General features: G+C 31.5%; 1 protein-coding gene across 4 annotated transcripts in view; it reads right to left on the reverse strand.

Moving 5' to 3' along the window:
- The window catches only part of LOC139513387 (secretin receptor-like), a 47,662-nt gene that overhangs the window by 5,676 nt on the left and 22,699 nt on the right, over nucleotides 1–19,287 (reverse strand). For 3 of the 4 annotated variants that reach the window (XM_071301805.1, XM_071301807.1, XM_071301808.1), the window contains exons 2-11: nucleotides 12,468–12,526; nucleotides 11,110–11,209; nucleotides 10,558–10,668; nucleotides 9,929–10,056; nucleotides 8,024–8,118; nucleotides 5,098–5,263; nucleotides 3,608–3,764; nucleotides 2,749–2,809; nucleotides 1,980–2,049; nucleotides 1,360–1,451 (exon numbers count right to left, since the gene is read on the reverse strand). In XM_071301805.1, coding sequence (XP_071157906.1) covers nucleotides 1,360–1,451; nucleotides 1,980–2,049; nucleotides 2,749–2,809; nucleotides 3,608–3,764; nucleotides 5,098–5,263; nucleotides 8,024–8,118; nucleotides 9,929–10,056; nucleotides 10,558–10,668; nucleotides 11,110–11,209; nucleotides 12,468–12,526 — 1,039 coding nt within the window. The remainder of the gene's footprint in view (nucleotides 1–1,359; nucleotides 1,452–1,979; nucleotides 2,050–2,748; nucleotides 2,810–3,607; nucleotides 3,765–5,097; nucleotides 5,264–8,023; nucleotides 8,119–9,928; nucleotides 10,057–10,557; nucleotides 10,669–11,109; nucleotides 11,210–12,467; nucleotides 12,527–19,287) is intronic. The other variant, XM_071301806.1, reaches the window with a different exon arrangement.

The raw sequence follows: 19,287 nt of genomic DNA on the forward strand, positions 1-19,287 counted from the left end.
TAGTGTTCCATGAAAAGACTTTGTTGACAATTGTCCATGATACAGAACAAAACGAAGTATAGCTGCAACATGAGCTGTAACATGAGATTTGATGTCAACATCTACCACTTCTTTATAAATGTCGATATGATAAACCAATACCATTGGTTCATTCTGGCGGAGAAATATCTTCTAAATCATTTATTGAAACCTAAAACTCAGTTAACTACTGTTGCCTAAATTCGTTTATTGCGATACAATGTAAGTAAAAGCTTCGTCAAACAAATTAAAATAGAATAAATTCAAAATGTAACTGTTCATGAAAACAAAAAAGAAAATACCATGGCCTTTCGTAAGAAATGAAAACAAAGTCCCCAAATATAACAAATTTCAAAATTTACAAGTTCGATAATCAATCAAAACAATATACAAAAATGTGTTTCAATAAACACAGAGAAGAACTTTTCGACACATGTTCATTCCTTGTACACACAATGATACAGAATCATGTTTCTGTATCCGTATTTGTTTTTTTAAACATTTATCAATATTGCTTTGAGCATTGTTGACTTTTGCTGTGAGATAACTACCAAGAAAATAGAAAAATATTACAATGCAGTAAAATAAATAATAGCAAAATCACACAAAAGCAGGAGTTTGACATATAGTGCTCTGCAGTCTGTAGGATGTGTTAAGTAAGCATTGGAGATGTTAGTCATTTGGTAAAATAAAACGACATCATTGTGAACAAACATTATATTAAATTTCATGGACTATATACAATACAATGATTTAAAAGTTGTAGCCCATTGATATAATATTTTAAATATTATTGCATATTTGTTTAGTGTTAAGATGTCGTTTTATGTTATTTACAAACCATTTGTTAATTTGTTTTGAATAATACCTGAAAGACAATTTAACAAGTTAAAACTCAATTGCGTGTCTTGGCGTGTGCAAAGTACCAAGCTTTACCGCTTCTTTTAGCAACACAAAATTAATATAAAATAAAAAGAAACTTCAGAGGTTTAAAGAAAAAACTCATCATGCGTTGAGTAGTGTTATAAGTTTAGTTTTATAAGAAGTAGTTAATAATCTCATATGCGGTATGTTGTTGTGCAAGGACATTTCGGGAAAATGTTAGATTTTATATCTAATGCAGATAATGTATTATATCTTAAATTAAATTCCGAGAAAATTGACCAATTCCTGTTACTATTATCTGTTATTTCATTGAAAATATGCAACTACTATTTTTTGAAATTCTATCAAAATTAATATAGTACCGACTATAACTGATGTACATACATGTAATTAATGAGGACAATCTGATTATAAGTAGCATGTCTATACTGGCTAAAAGAGTATTGTTCTACTTACCTATACCTGAATTTCTTTGTTTCAAACGAATTGAATGCTGTCAACTTTGTATATAACACCCGTATAGTGTTCAAAAAGATAATGAAGTTAACCTGCAAGAAAAACAGTTAAAGCTACTTTAAGTAGCCTTGATAGACACTAAAGTACAATCTGTCTTTTTCATTTTTAACCATGGCGTAGTCAGTTAATTTTCAGTCTATGCGACTGACTGTCCCTCTGGTATCTTTCGCACCTCTTTTACAGTAGTTATTTATAATTTGTAATGCAGTTTATCTTGGGTTAAAATAAAGCAAAGTTGTCGAAGTGACAAGTTGCTATCAAAGGTACCAGGATTATATTTTAGTACGTCAGACGCGCATAAGACTCATCAGTGACGCTCATATCAAAATTCAAAATATTTATAAAGCCAAACAAGTACAAAGTTGAAGCTTGCTACGTTTTGACCCCTAAATGCTCTACAACTTTGAATATTATTAACTTTAATGTTCGAGCGTCACTGGTAAGTATTTTGTAAACGACGTAAAAAAAAGCTTGTTATTTCTGATAAGTTTATTCAAACGTTACAAATAATCCTTAGTTCGCAAATAAGTATAAATATAACCATAAAAGTAAATACTTACAGCAACCGATAACACAATTGGTCCTCTCATTATCCAGAAATATCCAGAATTATTATGAGTATTCCAACATCTGCAACAAGATGTAATTTCAAATTTACATTTACGAACATACGTGACAGGAATATCAAACTATGTTATGAAATGCAATAGAAGGATTTTTCAATGCATTATCCACTACCATAACATACTTAAAGTATAAAAGGCTAAAAAGCTATAAAAAAAAAACCAGCAAAAGTATTGATTTTCGGGAGGAAACAATTGAAAACCTGCCCAAAGACAATTTACGACATGCATTTGGTAGTGATAACGTGAGAATGCATTTAAGAGAATATTCTGCCATTAGCATTTTCAAAAGCTTTTAAAAAGCGTCCCTTTTTGCCTTGTTATTGTGTGTTTTTTCCTTATTAGTTTTCAACGACGATATATGTTATACAAATGTTAAAAAATAAGTTTTTGATAGATAAAAGTAAACGATGTGAACTTAAAAGAACAGATTCCGTAGAACTGTTTGACATTTATCATTTCGGAGCGTTTTATAGCTGTCTCTGTGCGGTAGGGGCTGGTTTATTGTTAAAGGCGGTACGGTGACCTATATTTATTATTTCCTGTGTCATTCGGTCTCTTGTGGAGAGTTGTCTCGTTGATCATCATACCACATTTCCCTTTTTTATATTCATGTGTGGTAATGTTAATCTTAATTGACGGGGGATATACAATGCCGGTATCTTTCACTTGGTAACATTATTTATCAGTAAATATGTTTACTTACAATGTATTTTCGTAAATAGCACGAACTATAACCCAAGGTCCCACAAATACTAAAGGTGAAGCTGTGAAAAAAATAAAATATGAAAACTTCATTCTTTAATGCAATTCTAAAACCCTGATAACTATTCTATAACATTCATCTTATATCTTCTTATAAATAATATAAATTTCAGATATTATCAAAACACGGTCCACACAAACATGCCTTATTAACAAAAGGATATTTATGTTAAACTGTTAGCTTTTTCGATAGCTATCGTACATCACTCGATCAGAATTGTTTTTAATGAAATACTGGAATGTTGAAATTCTTTTGTTTTAAAAGCACTACTCTCTAGACAAGAAGTGAGAAATTTAAATCAAAGTTATAAAAGCATGTATAAAATTCTCTTGAGGCAAAGACAAGCCTAATTCATAATACATTTCGTAATGTGTTTTGTACCGTTAAAAGCTGTAACGAGTAAATGAACTGACAGCTAATTCACAAGCCCTCAACACAATATAATGCTAGTAAACGAATTTTCTTTTCTTTTTGTATTGGAATACCATATTATGAATGTAAGAAGAAACAACCTGGACCTTAAAGACAGATTCGAAAGAGGACCAATAAGGTGACGGAAAACTCGAATGTAAAGTCGAATAATTTTTCAAATGAATTTTCCACTCAAACCGGTACTAGGGCTATCTTAAACTTGCATTGAAGTGCGAGTTTTGTTGCTCTATGCTCTTACTATTAAATGACAAATGAGGACAAAATGCACGCTTTCGTACCTACATAATTATGTATTTATATTTAAATTGATACAGAAAGGAAAGCAAACATATACTATTAAAATTTAAATTCACAGTATTATAATTACCCCATCCAAAGAGAATGAACCATTTAATTCCACTTTTCTCCGAGAACACAGCTACGGTAATTAACATATTCAAATATAATCCTTCTACTAGAATCCAAATGTAATTCGTAGCCAGTATATAGTGAAACACAGTAAAGAATAGTTTGCACTGCCAATGCTGGAATAAGATAATTTCACTTTGAAAAAACACGTCGAAAAATCTTTTTTTGCGATAATCATTTTTTTTCATTAGAGCTTTCCATTAAATAGTTCTGAAGAAATATATTCAAAAAAATGTTTTGGACATGCCATGGACCAAATTTATAAAATTTTACTTTTCCTTGTTACAATTTTTCCTTGTTTATGTACATTCTCCACTGATGGATTAGTACACCTTACATTATACACTTTTCTTGATGTTTAGTTGAAGACACAGTCAAGTTCTTAATGACGATCTTGAAACTGGGGGAACGGGTATGAAATTTGCCAAAGGAAAAAAAAACACATTTTCACTAAAAGACTTTTTTTATATTATATAATAGTAAGTTATCTCCGAATCCCCAGAAAGAAAGGCTAATTACAGATATTCAATTGTCCAGTAACCAATCCAGAGTAGTCATACTATCTATAATTTAACCGATTGTGTCCTTGTAACTATGTGTATTCGCATTGCGGTTGATACACACATATCAAGAGACACTTACCCTGTTAACACACCTGGTCTCGCTCGCTCGATTTGAAGTTCGAGCAATTCTCTTAGTTTTTGTTTGTTAACTTTTGTCTTTTCCGAATCCGAATACGAGACTTGAGTGTCGATAAACTACTGTGGCTTTCATTCAGTAATAGATTATATCATACAGAACGTAACCCAACGTCTCCTTGCAATAATAGTAACGGTATTCGAACTTCATGTAACATTGTTATACTTTATTCTTGTAGATTTTTATTAATAAATACTGTTTAAACTAATAATAGTAACGGTTGACTTCAAATTAAGTCAATAATTGTACAGTTACTGTATTGTAAAAGTGCGAATGTGGTCCGAATAAAATGACGCCATCAGTGGTAAACATGTTTAAAAGAGGTTTTTGTCTAGCGTTTTTAAAAATAAAACGGCCATGCCATGCATATTGTTTGAATAATATTTCTCGTAGAATAAATATTTCATTAGCAAGCTCGCGTATTGTATTTATCTACTCTGTACAATATTTACTACTATTCAGGCAATAACAGTAGTTAGTAAGTGTTTCTAGTTCTTTTATTATGTCGATTATATACTAGTAGTTTGTTTTTCCTGTTGGAATGGTTTAACACAAGTCATTGCTGGAGGCTTTTATAGCTTGTTGTTCGATTTGAGCCAATGCGCCTTGTTCAATGCTCCACTTTGAACTATAATGGTTTACTTTTTACAAATTGTGACTCGGAAGGAGGTTTGTTTCATTAACACTCATACAATATCTCCTTATATCTAACAACCTTATGAAATAAGCAGAAGTGTTCAATATACTCACCGTTCCTTCCATTATAAATTGTAATTTACCATTAACTTCTTTAACGTCACTGGCAAAAGCAGCACTATTTACCAAAAGGTTTTCTTTCATAAAGGATATTGATGCTCGCAAGATAAATGATATGAAAAGATTGATGTGAACTGTATTCCGTGGACATCTCAAACGCCTGAAATACAAACGAAAGGTTTAATGAAAGCGTGTCTTCAACAGGATCATTCAATATTAAAATAAAACCATTTTGTTGAAGTAAAGTAATTCTTTAAATTGAGTGGAATTTCTACCGATGTTTTATTTTTTATCTTCGTTTTTGACAAGGCAATTAAACAGAAACATGAATAAAAAAAATATTAGAATAAACTCATCATAAAAACTAGGACCAATTTTTTTTTCACCAGACGTCCATTTCGTCTGCAAAAGACTCAACAGTAACGCTCGAACCAAATACATTAAAAAGAAAATAAAGTACGAAGTTGAAGAGCATTGGGGGTCTAAATTTCTGAAAGAGTTGCCAAAATACGACTTAGGTAATTTTTTTCTTGGGTAGAAATGCCTTATTTTGAACCGAGGATAAAAAGCAATTAATGCATTTGGGGACGCTATAGCTGAATGAATATGACTACATCGACCATACAATTTAGTATATACGTATACTTGCCAGAATAAGAACTTCGTCGTGATGTACAGTATGATTCATACCTCCTTTCATTCATATTAGATTACCGACAAATATATGATTTAAACTTTGGCTTTATTATTAATTCAATCTTTTATTGTCGACAAATGGAACTGTTATCTTCTAAAGATTAGTTTATTGTCAATATATAATAATTTAATATCTTAATTTTAATTCTATCACTAAGACTTGCGTAAATGTATCATTCCACATAAAAACTGGGATAATGGACGTATTATTCCTTAATTGATTTAAATCGATTCCAATTGTCAAAAGTAAAATTATGACATTACTGCAGCTGTTTGACGTGTTTAAGTTGTTAATACTGTTTTCAGTCTTTGACAGTATATGTCCTTTTGATAATAATCAGGTGGGATGTTGTACGTCATATGTCAGGAGTGCAGATGATTTTTTGGTTTTAATTGTTATACAGGAATAGTAAAGCTACTTCAACAGGCATTTTATTTATTTAAGCATTTTGTTTAATGACAGAATTTAAGACAATTCATAAAATGACAAAATTTATGACAATTCATAAAATGACAAAATTTATGACAATTCATAAAATGACAAACATTGACAGGCATTATAATTAATATTAATACAATGTCACTTCGTAAAATGCCTAAAAAATTAGATTTTGAATAAAATGCTGGAGTCGTTCAGACATTTTCTAAAAAGGCATCTAAGATACCGGCATTTTATACATAAAACAATGAAAAGCTTATAAACGACCAAAGCAGCGTTAAGTTACAAAAGTAGTAATCATCATGACAATTTCAATTTGTTACAAGTATATTCTAAAGGGCATTTTATAAAATGCCTGAAAACTTAAGGTATTTTCTCAAATGCCTTAGTTGTTATGCATTTTAAAAATGCATAAATTGAAAAAAATGCGTTTCATTATCGATGACTATATTCAACACAACTTAACAAACGTTCACTTTTAGCATGGGTTTTTATAGAATTTTGGGTCATCAATGCTCTTAAATTTCGTATTTTATATAGCTTCTTAATCTTTTTAAATCTATCACCACCGTTGAGTATTTGGTTGACGAAACACGCGTCTTGCGTACAAAATTATAAACCTGGTATCTTTGATAATTTTTTTTTATTATACAGGCGTCTTCTTATGTAGAAAATGATGGATTGAACCTGGTGTTATAGCTAGCTAAACCTCTAATTTATATGACAGTCGCATCAAATTCTTTAATTATATTGACAACGATGCGTGAACGAACCCCAGACAGAATAGGTAAAAATGTCAAATAAAGGAAACAGTAGTATATATCTCTGTTTGAAATTCATAAATCGATTGAGAAAAAAACAAATCCGGATTACAAACTAAAACTGAGGGAAACACATCAAATATAAGAGGAGAACTACAACACAACGACACACAACATTAAAATGTAACACACACACAGAAACAAACTATAATATCACAATGGCCATTTTCCTGACTTGGTACAGGACATGTAAAAAAATGGTGGGTTGAACCTTGATTTGTGGCATGCCAAACCTCCCGCTTTAATGGCAATGTTAAATATATAACATTAAAATGACAACATTACATGATAGGACTACAATACAAATAAATGGGAGAACATATAGGACCAACACACGAATAATAGCTAACAAAAGGTGACAGGTTGAAAATTTAAAAACTCTAATTTAAATCTCAATTTTAACAATTCTGTCAAAAATAGGGATACAGCAGTCATCATTGTGTTATCATCTTAATCACTATAAAACAAACAAATGTAACAAAGAAGCACAAAAAGGCATACATCAAATTTAACAACCTCATTTTGCTTTTTTATTATACGATTTTATTTAACTATGTAAAATCGACCCATACAGGATTGCAATATTTTAAGTACTACGGTCTATAAATTATGGGCAAATTATTATTACTTAATACAAGTCTTATCAAAATTTCAAACATTAAGAAACATCAACATTATTGTTAAAACCAATTTAAGAACTAGAACATCAGATCAAGCATAAATGTACCCGTCAACCGATCGACTGCGTATTTACACTTTTGTAGTTTGATCTCAATCTATTTTCAACACAAGATCAGCGCATGATGACGCACTTATTTCCAATAGCTTAGCAGCAAATGATATCTACCGTATGCAGTGTAAAATAACAAAAATACCGAACTATGAGGAAAACTTTAAACGGAAAGTACGTAGTCAAATGGCAAAAAATGGTAAAAGCGCTACTGTCATGATATGTTTTTTTTACCTGAATGCAATCATCAGCGTTGTGGCTAACACAAGTGACACTAAAGAAATTCCATAACCTATGTTAAACACCAGTCTGATGTAGGGCATATGTTTCTGTAAAATAAAGTGACATTTTCCAAGGGTAACAATATTATATACACAAGTTAAAGTACAACTAAATCAAAATAACACACGAAGACGTCAACATAATTTCAATAAAACTGTAAAACAACACATGTTCATATGATTGAAACATTATACGACGCTTTGCGATTTCGTTCGCCTCTCAGTACGCTTCTCATCAAATCAATCGATACTAGTTTACGACAATTAATGATGTTTCAGTAATGTTTCAGGCCAAAATATTTAAAAACCTGGACCTAAACGACACGTTGAAGAGTTGAAAAGTCATCACAAGACATAAAACATGTTGATAATAAAAAGATTCTTTTTGTGTTCACAATAATGGACGTTTATGTACATGAATAGTGTTGTTAAAATTATGTAAGTACGTTAGACATACCTGCAGGTCAAATATTGTCTAACAGTAATACGATGACTATTCGAAATGTCTACCCTTTGGGGAAAATATTCAACAAAACGTTCATCACAAAGAACTGTACGTAAAGATATGCATTTCAAACACAGCACTTCTAACAGTTAGAGAAAACAATCTTGGGTAATTCACCACAAGTATTCAACACAATACATTAGCACAATTTCAATTATATCGGATTCTTTGGAATACAATTAAATTACGATATCCTATCAATAAAAAATATTAATAATTTCAAAACTTATGTTTCTTTTAAAGAGAATTAAACAAGAACAAAGAAAGACATTTCGCTAAGTCATGTTTGTTTTAAACTGATCAAGAATACAATAGCAAAGTGTTAAAAGCAATTTGAAGGAATTCTGTTATCGTCAATTCATATATATCAATTTAAATCTCAGTTTTTACAATTCAGTCAAAACCAATAAAGTACTGTATCTTTGAATACACGAAAAATATCATGTCTGATAAATGAAAATTAATCATCTTTCAATTTTGGAAACAAAAAAAAATGTTCTTTTTTCTAAATTTTACACATGTAAAGGATATATATGATTATTCTATCAGATAACTATTCGAGAACTCACGAATTTTGAATTTTACAATATATTCCGTTAAATATTTCATCTAAATTGCATTAACCATAATATATAAAAGTGTATGTTTGGGACTTACTAAACTTTGCAGTACCACTAAAACATTGTGTATGTATGAAGTCGGTCTCAGATTATGATAAATAAAGACAACAGTAGTGTACCGCTGTTCAAAATTCATAAATCGATAGAGAAAAAACAAAACCGGGTTACAGACAACCCTGTTATCAGTTTTCTCTAAACAGGAATTTGGTGAGCATTAGATGCGAAAACGTATTGCACAGGATTGCATGTTCGATACTTAATTTCAGAAGCTCTAACTGATATTCCCAGAGCTAACTGCGACTACATTTCAATACCTGACCATTAGTTGTAAGAATAAGTAAGTATGCGGTTCACAAGAAGTTGAAGAAGACTGGATGCCAAAATGCTTCACAGTCACGTTAAAGCATGCTCACGATAAGTTTGAGTACCTCAGATAAAAATGCGACGAAAATTTAATGAAACGGACTGATGGATGGATAAAAGAATTAACAGAGGTAAACCAGTAGACACCCTCTGTTGGAGTATAACGAGCAAAGGAAGACGTACGACGCCATCTCCAAAGAAAGAGGAGAACAGATTAAACTCAATCCAAAAATACTAAACCTCGGTATACGTCAGTCAGGCAACATACCCAGCATCCAAACAAACAGAGGTCAAATATCTGAATATAAAGAAAACAGAATACTAGTATTTCATATTTAACATTTCTTTCTGTATATTAAGTCATCCATACCTTAATTAACTCTGGTATGTCTTCCATTATTGAAGTATATGGACAGTCTGTGTAATCAGTCCACGTCAGATTTAGAACTGGATGGTAAAACCATGTTCCATTACCGGTACAATATTTGTGTGCAAAAGCTAAAATACCAAATATGCTGTAATCATTTACATTATGATACCGTATTCGCTGCTCTGGTACCAACACTGTCTATATGATCTTGAATTAACATTTTACTTCAATGATATGAAACATTGGAAGAAAACAAAATCGAAAATTCTTGAAATTGTGCTTACACTAAATTATATCTAAGAAGTCACTCAGCTTGAGTGGCAGATACTTTTGTTGGTTATATACTCTCAAATGATTCCAAACTTTTAGCTTCGAGTGAACCTGACGAAGGTTTTTTGTTTAGTAAGAACGGAAATTGGCATCATACTTTTTAACTACCAATTATAACATCCTTCGTTTGAACAAGTACTTCAAAATGTTGAATTAGTAACACACATTTTTTCATATTAGCTTCAAAGACGTTATATCTTATGAAAATGGATTTATGATTTCAAATATGTTATCACTAGTGAGTGAATAATTTGGTTTTTTTTTATCTTTGTGCGCCCGATCTGTTTTAATGTATTTACCTGCAGTATTAAAACCATTGAGATAACTTGGACATGGTATGGTTGCCAAACTTCCAGGTGGTGTTGGTGGCCAACATGATATCGTATCCCAAACCCTTTCACAGAAACTATCTGAAAATTTGTTGAAATAAATGTATGTACATGAGTTATAAGAATAAAGCAATGCTAGAGAGAGAGTCTTAATTTCTGACATATTTGCTTGATACACTGTATTCCGCCTAGATCTACTGTCGATCAGTACGACAAGAACTCATGCTTAACAATTTCGACAACATTCATCATAACTTAAGGTCAAACAAAATGCAATATGAATATTTTTAGTTTCTCGAAGAAAAAATGCTGGAGACTATGACGGACTATTTTAGGGAAGGGAGGGGTTTTATCAGAATATCCAACGATGAATTCTTGTGTCGCTGAAATATTTATTTCTAAATTTATGAAATTGGAATCATCTTTGAAGAAGAGGACATGGAAAAATATTCAATATGAATAATTTACGGACTTTTGGTAAATCAAATTGCTCATAAAAGGATTTGGATTAGACATGCTTACCGTTTTTTGTATTTTGTTCCTTTTCAATAAGTTGTGTGCATGTTTGATTAGCCTCACCAATGCCTTGATTTTGTTCAGGTAATGTAATGTCTACAACACCCTTAAAGAGAAGTGCCATGTCTACATTATCAAGATTTAAAATCAAAGCAATTGTATTAAATTGTAAATTAATTATTCACGATGTTTATTGTTTGTTTCCGTAGAACTTGAATTTTATTCATTTATATGAGATAAACAGTAAAACTAAACATAAGTAGTGAAGGAAGGGAGTCACCATAAACATGTGAATAGTTTGTATGCAAATCAAGCTCATCAATTTTATGATTAGTTTATTTGAAACTGAACTATAACGTATATACTATAACATCTGTATTCTAGTAGATACCAACGAAACACGTAAGCTTCTATACAGACCGTTACCTACCGATGTGCAAAGTAAACAAATGCACACATTACCACAGACAAAATGTAATACTGCAAAAATCTATTCTTTCTACTGCAGATGCATTCATTGAAAAGTGTTGAAATATATATTTCATTGCAAAATTTCTAGAAAATCTGTATAGTCTTGCCCAAAACTATTGCAATAAGAAAATTACTATAAACATGACGATCTCTCAGGCTTGGAGAAAGACTTAAAATAGCCATTTCTATCAAATATATTGAATGTTTTAGGGGCATTAGCTGTCACGTTCATGTTTACAGAATGGTATATTTGATTTATAACATATAAAAAGAATATCTAAATTACAATAAGTCTGAAATGAATAGTTAACAAAACATGTACTCGATAATATATATCATAATGTTGTGTGTGTTTTAGTGTAGACGCCATCTAATTAACTATCAAGATGACCTCCAAATACTACCGACGGTTACATAACCCGATATAAATATAAATATAAATAGCATTTGACCTCGTGCTATGGGAATTTTTATAGGACTGTTTGATTTCATTTTATATGTTAAAAATAACTTTATTAACGCTTTTACCTGTATAAGAATGATTTAATTTTTGTTCATCAGATTCAGTTAACGAAATGATTAACCTTTGTTTCACTTTCAATGTTGACATTATTTTACTTTTAATGAATGAACACAACTTATGCACGCTTTACCAATCCCTAGCTAATGGGTTAAATTGAAGGTCACATGAATACGGATTTAATGAGGGCAAATTTTTCACTTGCAAGTGACTAATTCATCAGCGATATAACGTTGCTTATTTTGAAAAAAAATATAACCAAATTGACGCTAAAACGTATATATGTGATACGAAAATAACGAGGAGCCTGTATGAACAAAATATATGCTCAAGCAAGTAGAAATTACATCAGCAAAAAGAAAAAATGACTTACCCCAAATGCTTCAAGGAAGAAGAATGCAAGTAAAAATACAGGATTCATTTTAAATGCTCCTAAAAAGTAAAAACAAATGAATAAAACTATATAATAATAGATTGATTTATGGGAATTTAACACCACTTTAATCACTATTGTGCTTTTTCGTGGCGGTCAGTTTTCATTGATGGAGGAAGCCAAAATTCCTGAAGAGAAACACATGACAATCCTAATCAATTAAGATTGGAGTCAAGCGCACCTGTCACGTGCGAAATTCGAACTCTAGTGATATAAAAGGTAGTCAAACCACTTGGCGACCGAGGCCACCATTGGATTTTTAAAACTATAAAGTGATCATATTGGTATTTTCGGAGTTCAAGAACCTGATCTTATACAACTCTATCAGCCAAAGTTAACATTGCACAATCTCGATTGTCATGTATCGATAATTTTTGGTTTCAATTCTGTGAAATAGTTATGTATTTAGCTTTTCAAACTTTTGCTAGAAATGAAGGCATCTGAATTACGTGACAACCGCATTCATATTAGTAACAAGATCGGTTACAAAGAACCATGTTCTCTTCTTCAACAAGAAAGTCGGATTTACCCTGAAGAATATATGCTTTCAGGAAGAGATATATCTGGATGTGTCCAGACAAAAAAATATAAGGTTAAATAGACTGGATAACATTGATTTGAGTTGTTCAAAAACATAATATCTAATCGTTCAAACAACAATGTATTAAACATTTTCATAAATGAAACAATAGAAATACACATTTTGATATATGCGCTAAAAGGAATCTTCATAAGTGTTTTGGCTTTATTTGTTGACGATTAACACATATCTAGTTGACTAAGGAATTGCTAGTGTGTCAATATATTATAATTATGTGGCATCGCAATTTTGGATTATCTGTCTTGCATTCTACATTCGCAGTAGTAAATGTTTTCGTTCTGTTTATGACGATTGAAATTGTCTTGCAGATGGCATATATGTAAGACAGTTTGTAATTTGATTGACAACTGTTTAAGATAACCGTCGATAAAGACCTTGACATATTGTATCGAAACATGTCTTCTGTTAATCTATCAATATCTTCAATTGATGGTGTATTTGGGTTGCTATCCCATTGGAGTGCAACCCCCATTTCCTTGTTTAAAAGGACACGCAAAGACCTAAATTTACCATGGTTTGAAACTAAAATGAAGTTTTCTTAGGTTTGAAACTAAAATGGAGTCTTCTTATTTGTATACATATATTGACTTAATATGACGTTTGGAAAATAAAGGCAACAGTAGTATACCGCTGTTCAAAACTCATAAATCCATGGACAAAAAACAAAATCGGGGTAACAAACTAAAACTGAGGAAAACGCATTAAATATAAGAGGAGAACAACGACACAACATTAAAATGTAACACACACAGAAACGGACTAAGCATTAGACAAAATCCTATGAGAATAACAAATATAACATCAAAATCAAATACATGAATTTGGGATAGATAAGTACCGTGATTCGTCTTATAGTAATGTGAATTCACACTCAAAAATAAGAGAAAACAAACGACACAACGGAAACACAACGTTAAAATGTAACACACACAGAAACGAACTATAATATAACAATGGCCATATTCCTGACTTTGTACAGGACATTTGTAAAGGAAAAAATAGTGGGTTTAACCTGGTTTTGTGGCATGCCAAACCTCCCTCTGTTATGGCCATGTGAAATATAACATTAAAATGACAACACAACATTACAGGACTATAATATAAATAAATAGGAGAACATAATTGACAAAGAAACACACGAATAATAGCTAACAAAAGGCAACAAGTTTAAATTTTTAAACTGATCACATTGTAAATCTATGATAAGACTGCAGAGTTTCAAAATATAATTGTTTCTACTGTCACGTCTTTCATAAACTTCATTAGAGAATATAGGCTTATATGAGAACGATGTTCAGTATGTACGCTATATATGACTAGTATGTTCTTTCCAGTATGATCACCTTAACGAAGATGTCTAATAAGAAGAATAATTGGTTCATTTACTCTCATTTTCATTCGCATGACCCAAACATGTCATTTCTATAAAGGCGACTCATTTAAAGAAAAAAAGTGTCTTGCACTAAGATTTTCTTGTTAATATTTGGATATAAGTCAATGATTAACTGATGATATTTACAGCACATTATAGTTAACAAAATAGTTAAATGTGTAAAGATATTTTTGGGCTAGGCCTAGGTTCAGATCTAATTGCACATAAACTACATGTAAAAAGGTCATATATTTGGTCAAATATGACATGTTGCCAAGTGACCGCCCTGCACTCAAGTGTTAATATATCAATCTGTTTTCATAAAAAAAATCAGCATAATTTTCAATCAGTGTTGTTTTCAGTATTAAACCTTAATGTATTAGGAACATTCATTTAACAACATTAACATATTAAAGACTATAGAAAACGTTTCGGGGAATCAGAAAAGAACAGCTAAAACCAGTTTGGTTCAACTTCATGTCAGATAGTTGCAACCTTAGTTTGATACAATTACATAATTTATAAACAGATATATTTGCAATGAAAATTTATCATTTATACCAAATGATATATTGCATTGCGCTATTGTAATCAGCTGGAGTGTCATGTGTCATCAATATAACTTATGCAATAAGGTGCTTGTTATATGAGGTAAATCTTAGCATTGATTACAGTGTCATCACATTACTTTACAAAGATTGCATGCAGTTGTTTCGTTTATGATTGCATTTAAATTGGATTTTAAAAGATTGGCAGTTGAATAATTCTGCAAAAGTATGGTTTCCCCCGCACACCGCAGCACACATTATTTAAGCATCTAATAAAGAAGTAGAAAATGGATAATTGTGTTGAAAGAACAAAAGCAAGATGTTCAAAACATACATTTCATATCTAATGATAATTGAAAAAAATAATACATGTAATAGTAGATTGACAGGACTGACGGGCGTAACTAATAATATATATTGAATGGGGCAGATATCTTGTCTTGCATCAGACCACTTTCTGAACCATTGCTGGTCGATAACATAGGAAGTGTCATTTACGAAATATGCTTTAAAACTGGGACTTTATTACATATTGTATGCACGTACTATGTTTTACTGGTATATTTTGGGGCTGTGTTTGTTTGTATAGCTTCATCCGATTCATGTTATAATCTCGGAACTATTGGCATATTAGAAGGGAAGAAGATCTGTATGTTTTATTTTTAATGCTATTTCTGCATTATTTGATTGTTCATACCTTTCCTTTATTTTTCAATTTGTCCACTAATCCGCATTTTTGTTTTTTGTGTATAATTATTGTTTATGTTTTACCCATCATTCTCTATTCTGTAAAATTCTATACAGACCCTAGAGGAAGATGAACATCAAGGTTTGTGCAAAATTGATCAAGTGGTTCAAGGAAAGCAAACTGTCAATGAAAGACGGACGCAATTGAATCAAATTTAGTCAATCTTAAGGGAAGTAAATGTAATCCCCCCCCACCTTCTCCCTTTTTAAAAAAACTTCTTTTGTCCGTTTAACGTTAATACATTATTCTCGCTGTTAATTTCCGTCAGATAATGATCTTCATGCATCTTGTTACAATGGAAAGTATATTTATATTTGGTCAAACATGAGTTTTGGAAATCTTCAAGTTGGTTTAACCTGTATTTTAGTTACATGTATGACCATTTCTTCAGAACTACTAAACATATTATTTATTCTAAATTAAAACGGCTTATATTTTACCACATTGTCGTGCATGTTGTCGGGTATTATCTTTCCTATTCCGTTCTACCTCTTATTTAAATGAAATAATTCCAAACAATCCTTTGATTAAAAAAAGGAAGACGTAATATACTCAAAAGATATTCAAAATCGAAAATTTTGTGGCAAAAAGTGAAAAAAAAGACGGAAAAAAAGACACTTAACTTTTCTCGATAGAGGGTTGCTGCTCACAAGAAAGCTTCGTACATTTTACGGACACCATCACGAGTTGGTAGACCGTTATGGAATAACCGTTTAACAAATGATATCGGATATGTTCCTTACGTCGTTACTACAATTCCGTTCCCTTTCATGAATGTGACCTACCGAATTAGACTATTTACCGGATTTGTTATCACATAAGCAACACGACGGGTGCCACATGTGGAGCAGGATCTGCTTACCCTTCCGGAGCACCTGAGTTCACCCCTAGTTTTTTGTTGGGTTCGTGTTGCTTATTTTTTAATTTTCTATGTTGTGTCATGTGTACTATTGTTCGTCTGTTTGTCTTTTTTCATATATAGCCATGGCTTTGTCAGTTTATTTTCGATTTATGAGTTTCACTGTCCCTCTGGTATCTTTCGTCCCTCTTTTATATCAAGTTATAAGGCATCGAGCAATGACGTATTTTAAGTGACTCTTTTCTAACCCATAGACATCACTAACAAGTTGACAACTTTAAACAGTTTACACATAGTAACATTACAATTGGTATAATCAAGTAAAGTATCATATGCTTTAAAACTGGGACTTTATTACATATTGTATGCAAGTACTATGTTTTACTGGTATATTTTTGGGCTGTGTTTGTTTGTATAGCTTCATACGATTCATGTTATAATCTCGGAACTATTGGCATATTAGAAGGGAAGAAGATCTGTATGTTTTATTTTTAATGCTATTTCTGCATTATTTGATTGTTCATACCTTTCCTATATTTTTCAATTTGTCCACTAATCCGCATTTTTGTTTGTGTATAATTATTGTTTATGTTTTACCCATCATTCTCTATTCTGTAAAATTCTATACAGACCCTAGAGGAAGATGAACATCAAGGTTTGTGCAAAATTGATCAAGTGGTTCAAGGAAAGAAAACTGTCAATGAAAAACGGACGCAATTGAATCAAATTTAGTCAATCTAAAGGGAAGTAAATGTAATCCCCCCCCCCTTCTCCCTTTTTGAAACCTCTTTTGTCCGTTTAACGTAAATACATTATTCTCGCTATTAATTGCCGTCAGATAATGATCTTCATGCATCTTGTTACAATGGAAAGTATATTTATATTTGGTCAAACATGAGTTTTGGAAATCTTCAAGTTGGTTTAAACTGTGTTTTAGTTAGATCTATGAACATTTCTTCAGAACTACTAAACTTATTATTTATTCTAAATTAAAACGGCTTATATTTTACCACATTGTCGTGCATGTTGTCGGGTATTATCTTTCCTATTCCGTTCTACCTCTGATTTAAATGAAATAATTCCAAACAATCCTTTGATTAAAAAAATGAAGACGTAATATACTCAAAAGATATTCAAAATCGAAAATTTTGTTGCAAAAAGTAAAAAAAAGACGAAAAAAAAGACACTTAACTTTTCTCGATAGAGGGTTGCTGCTCACAAGAAAGCTTCGTAAATTTTACGGACACCATCACGAGTTGGTAGACCGTTATGGAATAACCGTTTCACAAATGATATCGGATATGTTCCTTACGTCGTTACTACAATCCCGTTCCCTTTCATGAATGTGACCTACCGAATTAAACTATTTACCGGATTTGTTATCACATACGCAACACGACGGGTGCCACATGTGGAGCAGGATCTGATTACCCTTCCGGAGCACCTGAGTTCACCCCTAGTTTTTTGTGGGGTTCGTGTTGCTTATTCTTTAGTTTTCTATGTTGTGTCATGTGTACTATTGTTTGTCTGTTTGTCTTTTTTCATATATAGCCATGGCTTTGTCAGTTTATTTTCGATTTATGAGTTTGACTGTCCCTCTGGTATCTTTCGTCCCTCTTTTATATCAAGTTATAAGGCATCGAGCAATGACGTATTTTAAGTGACTCTTTTCTAACCCATAGACATCACCAACAAGTTGACAACTTTAAACAGTTCACACATATTAACATTACAATTGGTATAATCAAGTAAACTATCATATAAGTTCACAAAAAGAGACAAACGTTTAAGGATAGTAGCAAATGTATAAAGTTTTTATGCACTTTTATAATAAAAAAAACAATATCAGGGTATAAATAGAGATTATTTACAATAGAAAATTAATAAAAAAATTCACTGTCATTTCAGATTCTCATTTTCCGCTATCATGTCTAACACGCAAAGAGAATGAACTCAGAAATAGGTTTCATCACGTTTAACTGTCATCAGCATTACAGAGTACTACATGTGCACGGAAACAATGTGCTTTGTCACAATAATCAATTATACTAAAGATTTTTATTTTATTATTGTTTTGTCACTAGGAGGTGATTTACTTCTACAATCATTCTAAAAAGAAATTAAACCAAGGAGACCTTTCCATCAAATTCATTTTTAAATGAAGTGTTTGCTTCTTGAACACATCTCATTCGATATAACCAATTTCCCTTGTTATTATTGTCCTCATTTAAAAAAATCTGTATTTCGAAGAGGTTATGTATTTTAGAAATGTTTTTGAATCAAATTTACTGTATAAGAGATATCTGGTCGGCTGTCAGTTTCCCAACCAGCCAGTACATTATGCGTTGGCATTATTTAACAGAGACATGTGCTACAACGAATGATGAAACTGCCTCATGCATTGTTTGCAAGATTCAGGATTCGAGATTTATTTTTCCACTATGACAGCATACACTACAACAAGAGGCTAACAGAATATATATAACAATACAAAACAGAAGATTGGAATACAAGCAGGTACATATATCACATGATAATTAACACCTATCACAAAGGTATCACGTGATAATTAAGATAAATACATTCACCTGAACAAACGTATTACGAGCAAACGTATCACGAGCTACTGACC

This window comes from Mytilus edulis, chromosome 2, assembly GCF_963676685.1.
Source record: "Mytilus edulis chromosome 2, xbMytEdul2.2, whole genome shotgun sequence".
NCBI classification, from domain to species: domain Eukaryota; kingdom Metazoa; phylum Mollusca; class Bivalvia; order Mytilida; family Mytilidae; genus Mytilus; species Mytilus edulis.